The sequence below is a fragment of the Pimephales promelas genome, chromosome 5 (genome assembly GCF_988280905.1).
Source record: "Pimephales promelas chromosome 5, fPimPro1.hap1.1, whole genome shotgun sequence".
Lineage (NCBI taxonomy): Eukaryota > Metazoa > Chordata > Actinopteri > Cypriniformes > Leuciscidae > Pimephales > Pimephales promelas.
The window spans coordinates 8,961,941-8,980,110 of record NC_142773.1 but is presented as its reverse complement, the minus strand read 5'-3'; the positions used below and the strand labels follow the sequence as shown (position 1 = coordinate 8,980,110).

Here is an 18,170-nt window from a genome sequence, read left to right as displayed (position 1 = left end):
AAAATGAGATCTTGTTACAGTTTAATTGACTTATCTCAAACAATAACGTCAATGTTAGAAATTTCCATGAGCATATGTGCGAGACAACATTCGAGGTATGTTGACAAAGAGCAGAATGGATTACTAGGAATAGGAAATGATTGTGTAATTATCTAAAAATGCTTCTGGAGAAGTACTGGGCGGGAGACATAACGCTTTTCCACAGCAAACCCGACCTGTTTAAGTTTCTCTTTTTCTAAGAAAGACTCCCTTTTTCTTAGTAACTTCAGCACCAGCACGCCACAACAAGTCCTAAACCCACCCCTTTCTGAACAGATATAAACGAAACTCAAGCATTACTTCAGCACAGTCATTCAGCTCCTGACACAAGATGAATCTGCAGGTCTCCGTCGTTCTTCTTTTCATTTCTCTCACTGGAGGTACAGAAAACGTCTCGGTTACGTATGTAACCCTCGTTCCCTGAGTAGGGAACGGAGACGTTACGTCAGAAGTGACGGAGATTGGGGGTTTCGCATAGAAAGCCAATCCTCTTCGAGTATTTAAACACGAGCCAATGGCATGCACTGCCTTGGGGCTGCGGAAATTTGCATAGCGTACTCCGCCCTACTCCGTGAGTATAAAAGGAGGAAGTGAACGCAACCGCAGTATGTCTTCGCTGAGGAGCCAAGACTGAACTCGGCATCTACCCAGCGATACAGCAGAAGTGGCAGGGAGACGTAACGTCTCCGTTCCCTACTCAGGGAACGAGGGTTACATACGTAACCGAGACGTTCCCTTTCGTAGTCACTTCGAGTTACGTCAGAAGTGACGGAGATTGGGGGTCTGTGCCATCACGCCAACTTCAGGCTGTCTTCCAGTGCCCTGCGAAAGTCTGAACCCCCGAGCCTTACCTGTTTTCCTTAGGGGATCCGACTTAGACACAGGATTACCAAGGTACACCGGGAAACATATCCCGAAGGGGACATGCTACCAGCTGCCTACCGAAGGGAGGACTTACGAATACACATATGGCCACATAGGAACACATATGGAATCACTGGAGCACCAACCGCAGGTGGCACTAATTTCAGCTCCAGGGGTGGCAGATGGCTTGCCAAGGGAAGACACATGCTCAGAGAGGCTTACAGTGGATAATACACATGAGACGGTTACCAAGGGGGAACCGTACGCATGGAGGCACCTAGCCAGCATCCAGAGCCACAGCAGTGGTGCCCGCATCGTCGGTGCTGGAGGACTCAAGGCTTCAATGGAAGAACTGAGGAAATATCGCACTTATCCAGTCCGGGGAGTGGAGTGGCGAGCAAGCGAAGACACCTGAGCGGATCCAGAACTGGCCGAAACGAGTACGTGAGAGGATACCGGCTCAATTCGCAGATTATAGAATCTGGCGAAGGTGTTGGGTGTCGCCCAGCCTGCAGCTCTGCAGATGTCTGTTAGCGAGGCGCCGTGCGCTAAAGCCCAAGAGGAGGCCACACTCCGAGTGGAATGGGCCGTCACACCAAGGGGGCACGGAAGGCCTTGCTGCTGGTAAGACAAAGCAATGGCATCCACAATCCAGTGGGACAGCCGTTGCTTTGAGAGAGCCCTTCCCTTCTGGCTCCCTCCATGACAGACAAAGAGCTGGTCTGAGGTCCTGAAACACTGCGTTCTGTCGACATAGGTGCGGAGAGCACGTACCGGACAGAGCAGTGCCAAGGCTGGGTCTGCCTCCTCCGGGGGCAGCGCTTGCAGGTTCACCACCTGGTCCCGGAAGGGAGTGGTGGGAACCTTGGGCACATTTCCAGGCCGGGGTCTCAGGATCACGTGAGAGTAAGCCGGCCCGAACTCCAGGCACGCTTCGTCAACGGAGAATGCGTGCAGGTCCCCCACCCTCTTGATGGAGGCCAATGCAACCAGGAGTGCTGTCTTCATGGACAGAAACTTTAACTCTACCGATTGCAAAGGCTCAACGGGATGCCTCTGCAGAGCACTTAAAACTACCGAGAGGTCCCAAGAGGGTACGAGGGGAGGACGAGGCGGATGCAGCCTCCTCACTCCCCTCAGGAACCTGATGACCAGGTCGTGCTTCCCTAAGGACTTACCTTCCACTGCTTCATGAGAAGCGGCAATGGCCGGGACGTAAACCTTAAGGGTGGAGGGCGACAGCCTGCGCTCCAACCCTTCTTGCAGGCAGGAAAGCACGACACTGATCGAACATCTCTGGGGGTCTTCTCCGCGAGAAGAGCACCAATTGACGAAGAGGTTCCACTTCAACGCATAAAGGTGTCTCGTGGACGACGCTCTTGCGGAAGTGATGGTTGCCGCCACCGCAGGTGGCAGCGAACTCAAACCTGCCTCGTGCCGTCCAGGAGCCACACGTGCAGCCTCCAAAGATCGGGACGAGGGTGCCACAGAGTGCCCCGTCTCTGAGAGAGTAGGTCTTGTCTCAGAGGAATAGGCCAAGGAGGTGCTGTCGCGAGGAGCAAGAGATCGGAGAACCACGTCTTGGTGGGCCAGTAGGGGGCACCAGCAAGACCTGCTCCTCGTCCTCCTTGATCTTGCACAACACCCGTGCAAGGAGGCTCACTGGGGGAAACGCATACTTGCGTGGGCCCCGTGGCCAGCTGTGCGCCAGCGCATCCGAGCCGAGAGTGCCGCGGGTCAGAGAATAAAACTGGGCGCAGTGGGACGAGTCCCGAGAGGCGAACAGGTCTACCTGTGCCTCCCCGAACTCGTCCCAAATCAGCTGGACCGACTGGGGATGGAGTCGCCATTCGCCGGAGATGGGGCGGACCCGGGACAGCTCGTCGGCTGCCCAGTTCCGGTCTCCAGGAATGTAAACTGCACGAAGGGACCTCAGGTGCTTCTGACTCCATATCAAGAGGTGGCGGGCGAGCTGCGACAACTGGCGTGAGCGTAGACCCCCCTGGTGGTTGATGTACGCTACTGCCGTAGTGTTGTCTGAGCGGACAAGCACATGCTGGCCCTTGAGCAACGCTTGGAAGCGGTGTAGGGTGAGCCGTACTGGCAACAGCTCGAGGCAATTGATGTGCATGAGGCGCTGGGCTCCTGTCCAGGAACCGGCGGCTGCATGCCCATTGCACATGGCACCCCAACCCGTGGTAGATGCATCCGTGGAGACAACGAGATGCCTGGAAACTCGCTGAATAGGGACGCCGGTCCGTAAGAAGCTGAGGTTCGACCACGGGAAGAAGGTTCGGCGGCACGCTGGAGTCACTGGAACTCGGAGCGAGCCGCGATGCCATGCCCACCTCGGGACTCGATCGCGAAGCCACAGCTGAAGCGGTCTCATATGAAGCAAACCGAGCGGCGTTGCCGCGGCCGCGGATGCCATATGCCCCAGGAGCCTCTGAAATAGTTTCAGTGGAACCGCACTCTTGCCCTCGAACTGTCGAAGACAAGTCAGCAGTGAGTGCGCGCGCTCGTTCGTGAGCTGCGCGGACATGGCGACCGAGTCTATCTCCATGCCGAGAAAAGAGATCCTCTGCACGGGGCAAAGTTTGCTCTTTTCCCGGTTGACCCGAAGGCCCAAACGGGCTAGGTGCCGGAGCACCAAGTCTCTGTGTTCGCAAAGCTGAGCTCGAGAGTGTGCTAGTATCAGCCAGTCGTCGAGATAATTCAGGATGCGAACCCCGTGTTCGCGAAGGGGAACAAGGGCTGCCTCGACGATCTTCGTGAAGACGCGAGGGGACAGAGCTAACCCGAATGGGAGAACGGCGTACTGATATGCCTGGCCCTCGAAGGCAAACCGAAGAAACGGTCTGTGTCGAGGTAAGATGGACACATGGAAGTACGCGTCCTTCAGGTCGATCGCTGCAAACCAATCCTGATACCGAACACATTCGAAAATGCGTTTGGCCGTGAGCATTTTGAATGGTAGACGATGGAGAGAACGGTTCAAAATGCGCAGGTCCAGGATCGGTCGTAACCCACCGGTCTTCTTGGGGACAATGAAGTAGGGGCTGTAAAACCCGGACTCCACCTCGGCTGGAGGGACCGTCTCGATTGCACCCTTCGCCAGCAGGGTCGCAATCTCCGCTCTCAGGAGTGGGGCATTGCCACCAACTATCGTGGAGCGAACTCCCCTGAGCGGGGAGGAGACCGTGCGATCTGAATCGCGTAGCCGAATCTGATCGTTCTGATGACCCAGCGGGATATCCCGGGAAGCACTAGCCAGGCTTCCAGGAAGTGAGCCAACGGGGTCATGTGAACCACAGACGTCCCCCCGGAGGGGCAGCGTGGCGGGTCGACTGGCACGCGTGCAGGGATGACCCCGCTCGGATGCGTCGAAGCCCGCTCCCCGACGGAAGGGACCAGGGAAAGCGGAGCGTTCCACGGGGGTCCGTTCCGCCGGGGGTCTGGCGACAGAGGGGGAAGGGATTGGCGTAGCCCGGGGACGACACTCGCACCCTTCCGCACCCTCAGAGACAGAGAGGAATGTGTGGGCTGACGCACTGGAACGTCGAGCGCACTCATTCCAGTCTGTGGGCTCAGTGATGATGTCAAGTCTTTCTTAACCAACTCAGGGCGCTGCCCACCCGTGGGCGAGCAGCGGGAACTGAAAACGAAAGATTTTCCCCCCGGCCCTCCACCGGGGGCAGGAGGGGGCCTGCTCCCGCCTCCTGGGGAAAAACTCAACTCCATCACTGAGCAGCCCGTATCAGGATCATCGCTTACCTGGCGTTTAGCGGGGTGTGCGGCCTGAGGGGGCTGTGACGCCTGCCGGCGGCCTCCTCCACGCCGTGGCCCGGATGAAGGCTGCTGCTGGGGCGGGGCGGGAGGCAGGGGAGCCGCGGGGGGGCGTCCTCGGCGGCGAGCAGCGGGAGGCATCTGAGCCGACGACTGGGTGGAGGCAGCAGCTGGTCGTCGGGGCAGAACATGTTTGATTGCCTCCGTCTGCTCCTGGGCAGTGGAGACTGCTGGGCAAGAGTTCTCGACTGCACCGCCAAAAAAGGCCAACCTGGGAGAGAAGGGCGTCGAGCAGACGAATCCGCTCAGCACTCCGAGTGTCTGCCAGGTTGACGCTCCTGGACCACACTAGTGGCCATCACCTGACCAACGGCGCGAGCGGCCACTTTCGTTGCCCTTTTGGAGAGCAAGGTCAGTGGCGGACCGCAAATCTTCGAATGCCGTTGGATCAGTCCCGGCCTCGAGCATATCTCTGAGCATCTGCGCTTGCACAGTGCTCATCGCATGCAAAGCGGAGGCCGCCCGTCCCGCCGCTCTATAGGAACGCGCCGCCATGGCAGACGAGAACCTACAGGCTTTGGATGGGTGCCTAGGAGGACCACGGAGGAGGCGCCCTGTGGACACAGCTGTATCGCAACAGAACGCTCCAGCGGGGGCATCCCAGTGCACCCACGGGCGGCCCCCCCATCGAGGGGGGAAAGGCGGGGGAGAGATCGCGCTCTCGAGTGGACAGAGGAGTCCCCCAAGAGCGCGATAACTCCGCATGCAGCTCGGGGAAAAAAAGGCAATGGAGTTGGCCGTGGCCTTGCGGCGGCAGCTTTGTCCAAAAACCAATTATCCCTCCGTGAGAGATCGGGGGAGAATGGAGGATGCCACTCTAACCCAATACTCCCAGCGGCTTGAGACAGCATGCCGTCAGCTCGGGATCCGACACGGGCAGCGCTGGCTCTCCCGAAGGGGGCAGTGCAGCCGCATCCTCATCTCCCGAGGACTGTAGCCCACCTAGTGATGCTGCGATCGACATCACATCATCATCTGGAGCGCTGCTCGAAGCAGCCGGTACCACTGAAGAGGCAGCCGACTGAATCGAACTAACGCTCGCTGGCTCACGCACTGAGGCGGGAGGTGTGGCCCGAGAAATCGTCGGGGCTTTATGCCACACCGTCACCGTTAATTCGCCGGGTCCCCGGTCGACGGGCCCCCTTTCGTGAAGGAAGCCGATCGAGTAAGGGGGACCGGGGCTCTCACTCTAGTGAGATTTTTTTTTTTTTATATATAAAAATATATATTCTATATATAAAATATAATTATTTTATATATATATATATATATATATATATCTTTTTTTTTTTTTTTTAACCTCAGTGTGGAGATGGTCATGTCCCCATAGCAGGAACATGAGTCATCCACGAACGCTGCTGCTGCATGCTGAATGCCCAGGCATACAGAGCAGCGATCGCGACCATCAGATGACGACAGAAATCGACCGCACCCAGAAGAACACGGGCGAACCGTCTTTAAAAAGACGTGCCGCGTGTAGCTCTTTTACAGAGAGGAGGAAATTCACTCTTTCAGCGCTGAGGCGACCAGGGAGAAGCGCAAAGTCTGGCAGACCACTGCACAGATCGCAGGCAATGCAGAAACTCGCTGGGTACCGCCGTCACACCAACACTGAAGAGGACGCTCGTCTCGAAGAGTCTTGTAATAGCTTTCAGGAGTGAAGAGGTTCTCTTGGCTCCGAAGCGAAAACATACTGCGGTTGCGTTCACTTCCTCCTTTTATACTCACGGAGTAGGGCGGAGTACGCTATGCAAATTTCCGCAGCCCCAAGGCAGTGCATGCCATTGGCTCGTGTTTAAATACTCGAAGAGGATTGGCTTTCTATGCGAAACCCCCAATCTCCGTCACTTCTGACGTAACTCGAAGTGACTACGAAAGGGAACAGCAAGTATTGAAATGTATTATTTTCTAATCAAACTGTAGTGCGCAAACTCTCTCTCTGTCTGTAAGGTTATTCTCTCAAGTGTTACTCCTGCACATCTCCATCGAGTTCCTGTAAAGACCAAGAGGACACATGCTCATTTGGATTTTCTACATGTATCAGCACTACAGTGGAAAGACCTAATGGTAAGTCCAGTATAATGTGGAAATACCACTAGAGGGAAAGTTTCCACTTGTTAACTGCTGATCTTGGAATTGTTTTATCATCTTATAATTATATGGACATGTATGTCTTTTCTACAGATTCCATCACAACTAAAGGGTGTGCACCCGTCTGTGCCCCAGGGACTGTAGAAGTTGCAGGAGTGAAAACGACTATAAGATGCTGTGACACTGATCTCTGCAATGCTGCAGGTATTGGCCTTTGTTTCATCATGAGCTAGCAGTTTCATTTCATCCACAGTAACTTCAAATAAGTTACTTCAATAAATTATACAAACAACTAATGTCCTTCCTGTCTTGTTTAGATGGAGTGTATAAGGGAAGCGTCCTCTTGCTGGTGTCTCCTCTGCTCTTCTACTTCCTGTTTCAGTGAGTCCAGCTGAACTTCAGATTCTACAGCAAAGACCATCAAACAAACTCCATATCAGACACAATATAAATAAAGCTTGTTTGTTGCTCTGCTGTTCTTTGGGTTAAGGAACTGACAATCTGTACTTTTTTAACATTACAAAATAACTTCATTAAAACTACCACATTAATTTTATTTTCATATTATGAAAAGTTATTATAGACTGTTGCCGTTTGTAATAAAATATCTACTTATGTCTATTAAACATCTATCTCAGTGAGTGACTGGAATTTTAATTGTTTGTTTCAATTAGCTTACGTCATCGGTGGTAGCATATAGACGAATCCGACGAGCGTTCTTGTGTAGGCTGCCATCTTGTGGCGACGCCATTACTGAGCTGTTACACCGGCATAGACATATGCACCGGTATGTAAACAAACCTCGGAGATAAGGTGATAACGCACCCTTGATGACAGCTACAGCCAGGCAGACTTGTTGGGTTGATGATGTTAGACATTGGCCTCCAGTCACAGATGAAGGTACAAACGATCTTACAGATTATTTATGAAAATAGCTTGGCAAGCTAGCTAGGCTAACGTTTGCTACCGAGGAAACTAAAAAAAGATCGGCCCATTTGGCAACAATAAATAAATAAATAAATGAAATCAAATAAACAATTTCATGTTTTTCATTTGTGTCCATTATTTATCTCATTTTTACATTGCAACAGGCATGGGTAAAGTAACGTTACAGCTAGAAAGTATACACAATATCGACCAACTACTGTTTTTAAACCATGGAAAGAGGTCAATATAACAGCAGGAGAACAATTATGTCACATAACGTTACATTTAGCTCAGGAAAGCCATTTAATGACCATAGCATGTAAATTGAATAGAAAAAAATAGCAAGAGAGGAGATTTTGCTGATCACTATCACACATTTATTATATTTTTTTACTTATGTCATTAAATAATTGTTAAGTTACGCGAATGTCCGCGTCTTGAACTCCCCCAGGAAATCTGTGTAAACCGTACGGCACCAGACAGGGGCAGTCGACCCGGGGTATTCACAATGTTTTCTCTTCAAAATTGAAATTTTACTGCCACCATTGAAACAATTTATAACAGAAACTGTTTACCCACTCGACATTATACAAGGGCTAACGTTGTAACGTTAGTGACAGTCGTAAATCGCCGGCTTTTTATTCCAGTGGACGCAAGTTGCAACTAAAACAATAGAAGGCAATGGCGCAACGCTACCCAGCAACAGCTCAGTAATGGCGCCCGCTTACTTCCGGTAGTTTCGCCGGATTCGTCTATAAGTAGAGCACAAAGACTGCCATAACACAAGCCCTGTTAGACCTGCTGCTACTGTGATTTACAAGCTTAGATGAGGGCCAAGGAAGGATGTTGAAACTGCCTGAATATGTTAACATTACCAGCTACCTCTGCCTTGCTGGTTGAAATCTGTTTATCCAATTTAGTTTTTGTAAACACATGTAAGACATTTTACTGTATGTGAGCATGCAATGCACAGAATTTATATATAAACTGTGTTTACTATATATTATACATAATTTGTGTATATATTAAACAATTCCATTGAAGGAATACGGAGGTGTATTGCATTCACTTGAAGAAAAAACAATCTACTCTGTTTTTCTGAATTAACAAGTTAATTATCTCAGAATTACAAGATAATTTTTCATGGACAAAAAGTTTTTGCTCCGTTTTTCTGAATTAACGAGTTAATTTTTCATGAGAAAAAAATGTTTTGCTCGTTAATTCAGAAAATCGGAGCAAAAACTTTTTTCTCATGAAAAATTAACTCGTTCATTCAGAAAAACAGAGCCAAAAAAAATTTCCATGAAAAATTAACTCGTTAATTCAGAAAAACAGAGCAAAAAAAATCCATGAAAAATTAACTCGTTAATTCAGAAAAACAAAACAAAAACTTTTTTCTCATGAAAAATTAATTCAGGAAAACAGAGCAATTTATTTTTTCATGAAAAATTAATTCGTTAATTCAGAAAAACAGAGCAAAAACTTTTTTTCTCATGAAAAATTAACTCATTAATTCAGAAAAACAGAGCAAGAACTTTTTTCCATGAAAAATTCTCATAATTCTGAGATAATTAACTCATTAATTCAGAAAAACAGAGCAAAAACTTTTTTCCATGAAAAATTATCTCGTAATTCTGAGATAATTAACTCATTAATTCAGAAAAACAGAGCAAAAACTTTTCCATGAAAAATTCTCATAATTCTGAGATAATTAACTTATTAATTCAGAAAAACAGAGCAAAAACTTTTTTCCATGAAAAAGTATCTCATAATTCTGAGATAATTGTCACAGGTCGAGGGGAGGAACGCTCGGGTGACCAACCACCCCGCCTCTAACCGAGTCACCACCGTGAGGAGCCGACACCACAGGCACACAACAGAGGACCCGGAGACAGAGACAAGTTTCAAAGGAGTAACAATCTTTATTGAACCAAGGGTTTCTCACAGTTTAAGATACTCTCATGGATGCATGATAATGGAGCAGGGGGTTGCAGCTTACTTCTCCCCCAGTGGTGCTGCAGACTTCCAGACTCATACAGTAAGTATGTCAGGTAAGGATTCTTCACAGTACAGGGTACTCTCGTTGGTGCACGGTAATGAAGCAGTGGATTAAAAGCTTACTTTTCCCCCAGCGGTGCTGCAGACTTCCAGACTATGGCAGGTAAGGATTCTTCACAGTACAGGGTACTCTCGTTGGTGCACGGTAATGAAGCAGTGGGTTAAAAGCTTACTTTTTCCCCAGCGGTGCTGCAGACTTCCGGACTCATACAATAAGTATGGCAGGTAAGGATTCTTCACAGTACAGGGTACTCTCTCTCTCTTTAGTTCACAGTAGGGCGACAGTGGGTTAAACGATTACTTTATCAGCGTTGCTGTATACTTCTGGGCTCAAACAGTAAGTAGAACAGGTGAGGATATTCACAGTACACAGTACTCTCTCTTCATTTCACAATAGGGGGACAGTGAGTCATAAGGTTACTTTACCAGTGGTGCTGTATGCTTCTGGGCTCAAACAGCAAGTAGAACAGGTGGGGATCTTCATAGTACACAGTACTCTCTCTTCAGTTCACTATATCACTCTGGGCTTCTGATGGGGGCAGATATAATATCCTTCCACGAACGTGTAAGCATGGATAGGGCTACTTCTCAGCAAAGACACATCACACTCGTGTTCACTTTAATTCCACAGGCAAAAATCAATGTGTATTAATAAGGCAAAAGCACTGCAATTCACTCACACGGTAGGGCTGATCAGAGGCCTCGCTCTGTTTGTTGTGCTCACTTTACATGGGGTTTCACTTTCAATTCCTCCTCCACACACTCTGAAACACATAGCTCCTCCAACAGTCAGATCCACACTCACTGTATCCTCTTCAAGCGGTTTAAATGTTCATAAGTTAAAATCAGTTCACTTATCTTTGCTCTTTCCTTTCCCAGCACAGATCCAGTCGATAGCTCAGACCAGCAGGCTTCCTACAAACAATCCCTATATGGGGAGGCTGCAGACTTGGAGCTGGCAGTTTTACGCCCCTGACAGTTTTAAGCCCCTGTTGTTCCTGATGCGCCCAGTAGGGGGAGAAGGATATACAGCGAAATAACGTAAAAAGATGCTGGAAACAAACACATTAATAACCGTCCAGACTTTTACTAATTTGTTGGTATTTGTTTATTTAAATAAACGTTAGACAGTGGAGTTATCTGCACTATACGGATTAAAACATCCAGATGTTCAGTTGGGCTTCACTCAACCTACAGAAGATTTGTTTTTGTAAATTAAAAACTTTAGTTGGATCAGATGGACAAAGTAATGATATTTGACCTACTGTAGAATTAATTGTTTTTAAACTGTTTTATATACAGGAAACTGACTGATATATGTTGTTGTGGACTATATAAAGTTACATTTAGGCCTATGTATTAACCATATTTAGCCTTTAGATATGCAGTACTGTATGGATCCTTAATGAAATATCTGCTGTAATATTTACAATTGGTCATCATACAGCAACAGAACAGTGTCCTACATACAATTTAATGAAGACAAACACAATTTAACCCTTTTCTAAAATTCCAAGGGCCATTTAAAAGAAAGAGACAATATTTTTGTTCACATAAAAGGTTATTTATTTACAAAAGAAGGTAAAGTTGAATAGTGGTAGAAACAATGGTTATAAAATAATGGTACAATGTCATGGTTGAACATTTTTGGGGGGTTCAAAAGGGGTGTTTATAAAAGATTAGAGACAGAGATTTTAATTTTCTTAAGTAGCTAAAGCAGACACACCTTAATGAGATATAAGTTAAAAAGAACTAAAGACAGAATATGATAAAACACACATTAAGTGCACATACATTTTAGTCCAGATCAGTAAGCTATTTTAAGAAAACTGTATGATATACATATAAAAAATTAGATCGTCTCATTTATAAAAAACAACTTAAACCAAAATGTACATTTAAACCATATGGGACCAAAGTTTTTAATGTGGGCTTTATAATGCATTATGTTTGTATGTATTATAAGACAAAATATTATAGTGAGTGTGCAGTTTGAATCTTTAGAGAGATTTGCATTCAAATACATGCATGCCTATTATAAATGTGTTTGTGTACACATCATAAACTGTAATTAACACATTTCCAATATCCACTGTTGCTCCAGAAACCACGTGGAGTAGGCTATGTTTAAATGCAAGGAGTAAACAGGGTCTTACCAGTTGATGCCATGTCACGCAAGGTAAAGACAGACAAGATAAAAATAAAAATTAAATGAATTTTAAAGGTGAGTGAGACAGAGCAGATAAAGAGAAGACTAGGGAAGCTTTTAATACAGTATGTGGTTAAGTTTGCCAAGTTTTAGCCAGACAGAACATCAACCTGACCATCAAGTAGCCAACTTTTATTGTCTCTCGAAATAATAGAGACTTTATTACAGTTTTTTACAATCTCTTTGTTACTATTTTCAGAACCTTGATGTCATTTTTAAAAACTCTAGACACAAAACTCACAACCAATGATCAAAATGTACATTTTAAAAACTAACCCTTTTCTCACTTGCTCGGATACAATATACGTAAAACTTAGATCATTTGTTCATTCAACAAAAATCACCTGTTCAATATGACACAACTTAACATCAAAGTACTATTTCAAAAAGCAATTCACACATTACATTTCAAATGAGTGTCTATTCATTTCCTTACAATGATCTAACTATCAATTGATACAACTGCTCAAAATGATAACTGTTGTGTTACTCTTAATGCATGACACACAATCTTTACAGTAGGCTAAATCATGAAAGCTTCAAGATAATGAGATTCAATAAACCTTTGTTGTGATTGTAGTGTTTTGCATCAATATATCACACACTTTGTTGAATGATTCCACTATGTGTGTATTATCTCTACTACTGCAGTACTGCTTTACAGAGATGTGTTTACTGTACATGTAGTGCCATAATGAAACCTGTATCACCTATTTTGTTCTACATCATTTACGTAATGATTGTACGAAAAATGACAGTGAAACTATCGGTTGCTTGTGTGTGGGTGAGCTATAGTTTTGTTTAGGCCTATTTCACAGTAAATTTGTTTTTTGAACCAATGATTGTGCAAGTGCAAGATTTCTTTAAAAATGTGAATGCACAATGCAATGTTTTGAACATTAGACAGCCTGTGTTACAAGTGATAACCGTTTTGAGTTTTGTGTCTAGAGTTTTGAAAGATGACATTAAGGTTCTGAAAATAGTAGCAACGTTTTTGTAAAAAAAACTGTAAATTTGTTAAAGTTTGTAATGTGTGCCCTCATACTGCTCAGTGCTCACGTGTATGTGATCTGTTATCCATAAATGGGTATATGTTAATAAAGGTGGATTGTTCCGGTCTAACAGAAAGCCGAGTGATGTCCATGTGTTTTTCCTCCGTATTATCTACTAAAAATAACCGGTTATAATCTACGAAAATGGCTGCGCCAACAGGTTATGGGCCCAGAAGAGAAGCAGGTAACCGATGGAGATTGTATTTCGACGGAGATGAAAAAAGTTACGAACTTTGGGAGACAAAATTTCTAGGCCACCTGCGTTTGCTAGGCCTAAAGGACACCATTTTATCAGAGCCTCCCGCGCGTGGTGAAGAAGAGGAAGATGCCGCCGATAAAAACGAGGAAGCATATGCTGAGCTTATTCAATACTTGGATGACAAAAGTTTGTCTCTTGTAATGAGAGATGCAGCGGACGACAGTAGGAAAGCTCTACAGATTTTGAGGGGTTATTATGCTGGCAAAGGAAAACCGCGAATAATCAGCTTGTACACAGAGTTAACGTCGCTGCAGAAAATGGCAAATGAGAGCGTCACGGATTATATTATTCGAGCAGAAACCGCAATCACAGCTCTGAGAAGTGCTGAAGAGACTCTCGGTGATGGACTGCTAATTGCGATGATTTTGAAAGGTTTGCCAGACTCGTTTAAACCGTTCGCTATCCATATCACACAAAGTGATGAAGATATAACGTTTGCTCAGTTCAAAACCAAGCTGAGAAGTTTTGAGAGTACGGAAAAGTTTCACACCAGCGCGAGTGATGATAACGTGATGAGAGCGAGTGCCTCAGCTCCGCAACAGAGGGGACGAGAACGACTAACGTCAGCAGACTCGGACTTTACGTGCTATAACTGCGGTCAAAAGACGAACACACATTTGACGAACACACATTTGTCTTCAGAGCGAGTGACAGCCAATTTTACAGTGTGCAACGAAAGGGACTAATGGTTGACACTGGTGCGACATCGCACATTATTACAGACATTGAAAAATTCAAAAAGTTTGATGACAAATTCCAGCCGGAGAAACACTACATCGAGTTGGCTGACGGGACCAGAGCGAGCGGAGTGGCGTTAAAAAGAGGAGATGCGGAGGTGTGTCTGATTGACAACGAGGGACAACAGGTGAAGACGACGCTGAGGAGCGCGTTGTATATCCCATCGTACCCGCAGGACATCTTTTCTGTTAAAGCTGCAACGACGAATGGAGCCTCAATCAACTTTCAACAAGGACGTGATGAACTCATTCACAAGAATGGTACAAAATTTCACATTCAAGAATACAACAGACTGTACTATCTGAACACTGTCAACGAGGACAATGATAGTTGTAACGGATGTTATGACATTCAAACCTGGCATCAGATTCTCGGCCACTGCAATTATGATGACGTTTCCAAATTGCAAGATGTGGTAGAGGGAATGAAGATCAAGGGGAAGAGTAAGATTGATAAATCCAAACTGAACTGCGAGGTTTGCACACAAGGTAAATTTGTTCAGGTTAGAAACAGGGAACCTGACACACGTGCTAAGTCTGCACTTGAACTAGTGCACACAGATCTAGCTGGTCCTATTGACCCAGTAGCTAAAGATGGTTTCAAGTATGCACTTGCATTTACTGATGACTACTCAGGTTCAGTGTTTGTGTATTTTCTAAAAGCTAAGAGTGACACTGTGAAAGCTACTGAAAAATTTCTCGCTGATACAGCCCCTTATGGGACTATAAAGTGTGTTAGATCAGACAACGCCACCGAATTTATGGCAAAAGAGTTTCAGTCTCTATTAAGTAAGAACTGTATTCGTCATGAGACCTCAGCGCCTTACTCACCCCATCAAAATGGGACTGCTGAGAGAAATTGGAGGACGCTATTTGAAATGGCAAGATGTTTGCTCTTAGAGAGCAATCTACCCAAGATGTTGTGGACGTATGCCGTAATGACTGCTGCAGTAATTCGCAACAGGTGCTACAATGGCAGAATACGGCAAACCCCATACTATGCACTGACAGGGAGAAAACCTGATCTTTCAAAAATGAGAGTTTTTGGTTCAGCTTGTTACGCATATAAGCAGGACAAAAAGAAGTTAGATGCACGATGTGAAAAAGGGATCTTTGTAGGGTATGACAAAAACAGCCCTGCATACCTGGTCTATTATCCAGACACAGGAAAAGTTCTCAAGCACAGACTTGTGACATTTGTAACAAAGTGTGTTACTGAACACCAAACACAGACTGACATTTCAATGTCAGATGATGATTTCCATGAGGAAAGATATGTGTCCTCCCAGTCAAAAGAAAATGCGACTGATCAGATCCCAGAAGAAACTCATAAACCTAAAAATGAGACACAAAATCAGCAATGTGCTCAGACAGAGGTAGTTGATCACAGTATGCGGTATCCTCAGAGAAACAGGAGAGCTCCTCAATATTTGTCCGATTATGTCTCTGATGTGGAATGTGATGACCATATTCTGACTAATGTGGACTTCTGTTACAGAGTGTGTGGTGTACCACAAACATTCAAGGATGCTATGAGTTCAAGTGAGTCACAGATGTGGGCTAGGGCCATGAAAGAGGAAATTAATTCTCTTGAGGAAAATGACACACTACGCTACCTGAAGGTAAACATGCAGTGGGGGGTAGATGGGTTTATGCCATCAAAAACAATGCAGATAAGACTGAGACATACAAGGCCAGATATGTTGCAAAAGGCTATAGTCAAGTGATGGGGGTAGATTATAAAGAGACTTTCTCACCAACAGCAAATATCACTTCCGTACGTGCTTTAATGCAAATGGCATCACAATATGATCTTGAACTTCATCAGATGGATGTAAAAACGGCCTATTTGCATGCTCCAATTGACTGTGAGATGTACATGGAACAGCCAGAAGGATTTGAAGTGAAGTCAGATGTAGGTGAAAAACTAGTCTGTAAACTGAACAAGTCACTGTATGGGTTAAAACAGTCAGGTAGAAATTGGAACAAAATATTACACGACTACCTATGTGAAAATGATTTTGTTCAAAATTCAGCTGACCACTGTGTGTACAGTAGACAAACTGAAAAGGAGAGAGTGATTGTTGTGATCTGGGTTGATGATTTGATCATTGCTGCTAGTAACAATGATTCACTGAATTGTGTGAAAAAGATGCTGACAGCGAGATTCAAAATGAAAGATCTGGGAAAACTAAACTATTTTCTTGGAATTGATTTTCATCAGAATGAAGGGTACGTGAAAATGAGTCAGAAAAGGTACATTTTAAAGGTACTAGAGAGATTCAATATGTCAGACTGTAAACCCAGGTCAACACCATGTGAGCAAAAACTTGACCACAATAGTGATGATGATCCTGTTGATCCTAAAAGGTATCGTGAGGCAGTGGGTAGTTTGATCTATCTGATGACATGTACCAGACCTGATCTAAGTTGGACTGTCAGTAAGTTGTCGCAGTATCTGTCCAATCCAAACGAACAACACTGGTCTACAGTGAAACATGTGATGAGGTACTTAAAAGGTACAATTGATTCTGAACTATGTTATAAGAAAAGTGAGGAAAATCTCAAACTTGTGGCATACAGTGATGCTGATTGGGCATCAGATCTAAATGACAGGCGGAGTACGACAGGATACTGTTTTAGTCTTACTCAAAATGGTCCTTTAATTTCCTGGAAGTCAAAGAAACAGTCCACAGTTGCTTTGTCTACATGTGAAGCTGAGTACATGGCATTAGCAGCAGCCACACAGGAAAGCATGTATCTTGTACAGTTGTTGAATGGCATGGAAAGTGGTTGTCTGTTTGAGCCAGTACAAATCTTTGAAGATAACCAAGGTGCCATTGCTCTGTCTAAGAACCCAGTGTGTCGACAAAGATGCAAGCATGTAGATATAAAGTATCATTTCATTCGATCAGCACTCAGTGATGGTAAAGTGACAATTGAGTATTGCCCCACTGAAGAAATGGTGGCTGATGTTATGACTAAACCAGCAACAAAGTTTAAACTTGAAAAGTTCAAAAGTCTTATGTTTGGCATGTAAATGCAGCCCAGGAGAGATACAAGATTGTTCTTGTGTTATGTTATTATAATGGTAATCTACACAGTATGAGAACAAGTGGGGGTGTTAAAGTTTGTAATGTGTGCCCTCATACTGCTCAGTGCTCACGTGTATGTGATCTGTTATCCATAAATGGGTATATGTTAATAAAGGTGGATTGTTCCGGTCTAACAGAAAGCCGAGTGATGTCCATGTGTTTTTCCTCCGTATTATCTATTAAAAATAACCGGTTATAATCTACGAAAATGGCTGCGCCAACAAAATTATAGACCGATCTTTTTTAATTGACATCGAATCTTAGCTTATCGTTTAGAAATAATCATCATTACAATTCAATCAACAACAATAACTTTAGCAGATTATTTAAAATACCTCAATTCATGTCGCTTCTATCCACAAGTTTCCGAGGAGCGCTCCTGTAAAAAATAAAGTGGGTGAAACTTCCGGTGACGCGGCGGAAGTAGCATTCCAATGGTATTTTGTGTGTTAGCGAAAAGGCTAGCTGTTTTTCGGAGAATTATTTTACTATTTAAAGACGCCAATCTTTATGAGAGATGTCGTTACGGAGCTCAGGGACAACATGTGCTGTTCAAGGTTGTATGTATAGCCGGACTAAACTAATTCAGTGGCTTAAAGGAACACTCCGACTTTTTGGGACTTTAGCCTATTCACCTTACCCCCCAGAGTTAGATAAGTCCATACATACCTTTTTCATCTCCGTGCGTGCTATAAGTCTGTTTGACGCACCCACCGCTAGCCTAGCTTAGCACAAAGACTCGATGTGACTGGTTGCAGCTTTCATACTAATCCAAATGAGTGGCAAAATAACGCAAACGTTTTCCTATTTACATGTTGTGATTTGTATAGTCACATAATGTACAAATAACAAAGTCAAATGAGACACAGACATCTTTTAACCGTATAAAACCTGGGAACTATATTCTCTGAAGGCGAAGCACTGCTACTTTGACGGAGTAATAACCGCATCACCGGAGACACGCCGTGGTGAGGAGCGGAGAGTTCGCTCAGT

At 45.2% G+C, this 18,170-nt stretch overlaps 2 protein-coding genes across 2 annotated transcripts in view; one reads left to right on the top strand and one right to left on the bottom strand.

Annotated features, from left to right (window-relative positions):
• The window catches only part of LOC120467255 (serine/threonine-protein kinase pim-2-like), a 340,979-nt gene that overhangs the window by 12,445 nt on the left and 310,364 nt on the right, over positions 1 to 18,170 (bottom strand). The window lies entirely within an intron of this gene.
• Positions 314 to 7,481, top strand: LOC120461448 (CD59 glycoprotein). Its single transcript, XM_089130924.1, has 4 exons — positions 314 to 419; positions 6,700 to 6,816; positions 6,934 to 7,044; positions 7,158 to 7,481. Exons 1-4 carry the CDS (start codon positions 371 to 373, stop codon positions 7,223 to 7,225), a joined length of 345 nt encoding a protein of 114 aa, XP_088987050.1. The 5' UTR covers positions 314 to 370; the 3' UTR covers positions 7,226 to 7,481.

Excerpts from the sequence above, each read along its gene's own strand:
- LOC120461448 (XM_089130924.1), top strand. The coding sequence starts at position 371 with ATGAATCTGCAGGTCTCCGTCGTTCTTCTTTTCATTTCTCTCACTGGA. Across the intron at positions 6,817-6,933 it reads TACAGTGGAAAGACCTAATG|ATTCCATCACAACTAAAGGG; the intron begins GTAAGTCCAGTA and ends TCTTTTCTACAG. Across the intron at positions 7,045-7,157 it reads TGATCTCTGCAATGCTGCAG|ATGGAGTGTATAAGGGAAGC; the intron begins GTATTGGCCTTT and ends TGTCTTGTTTAG.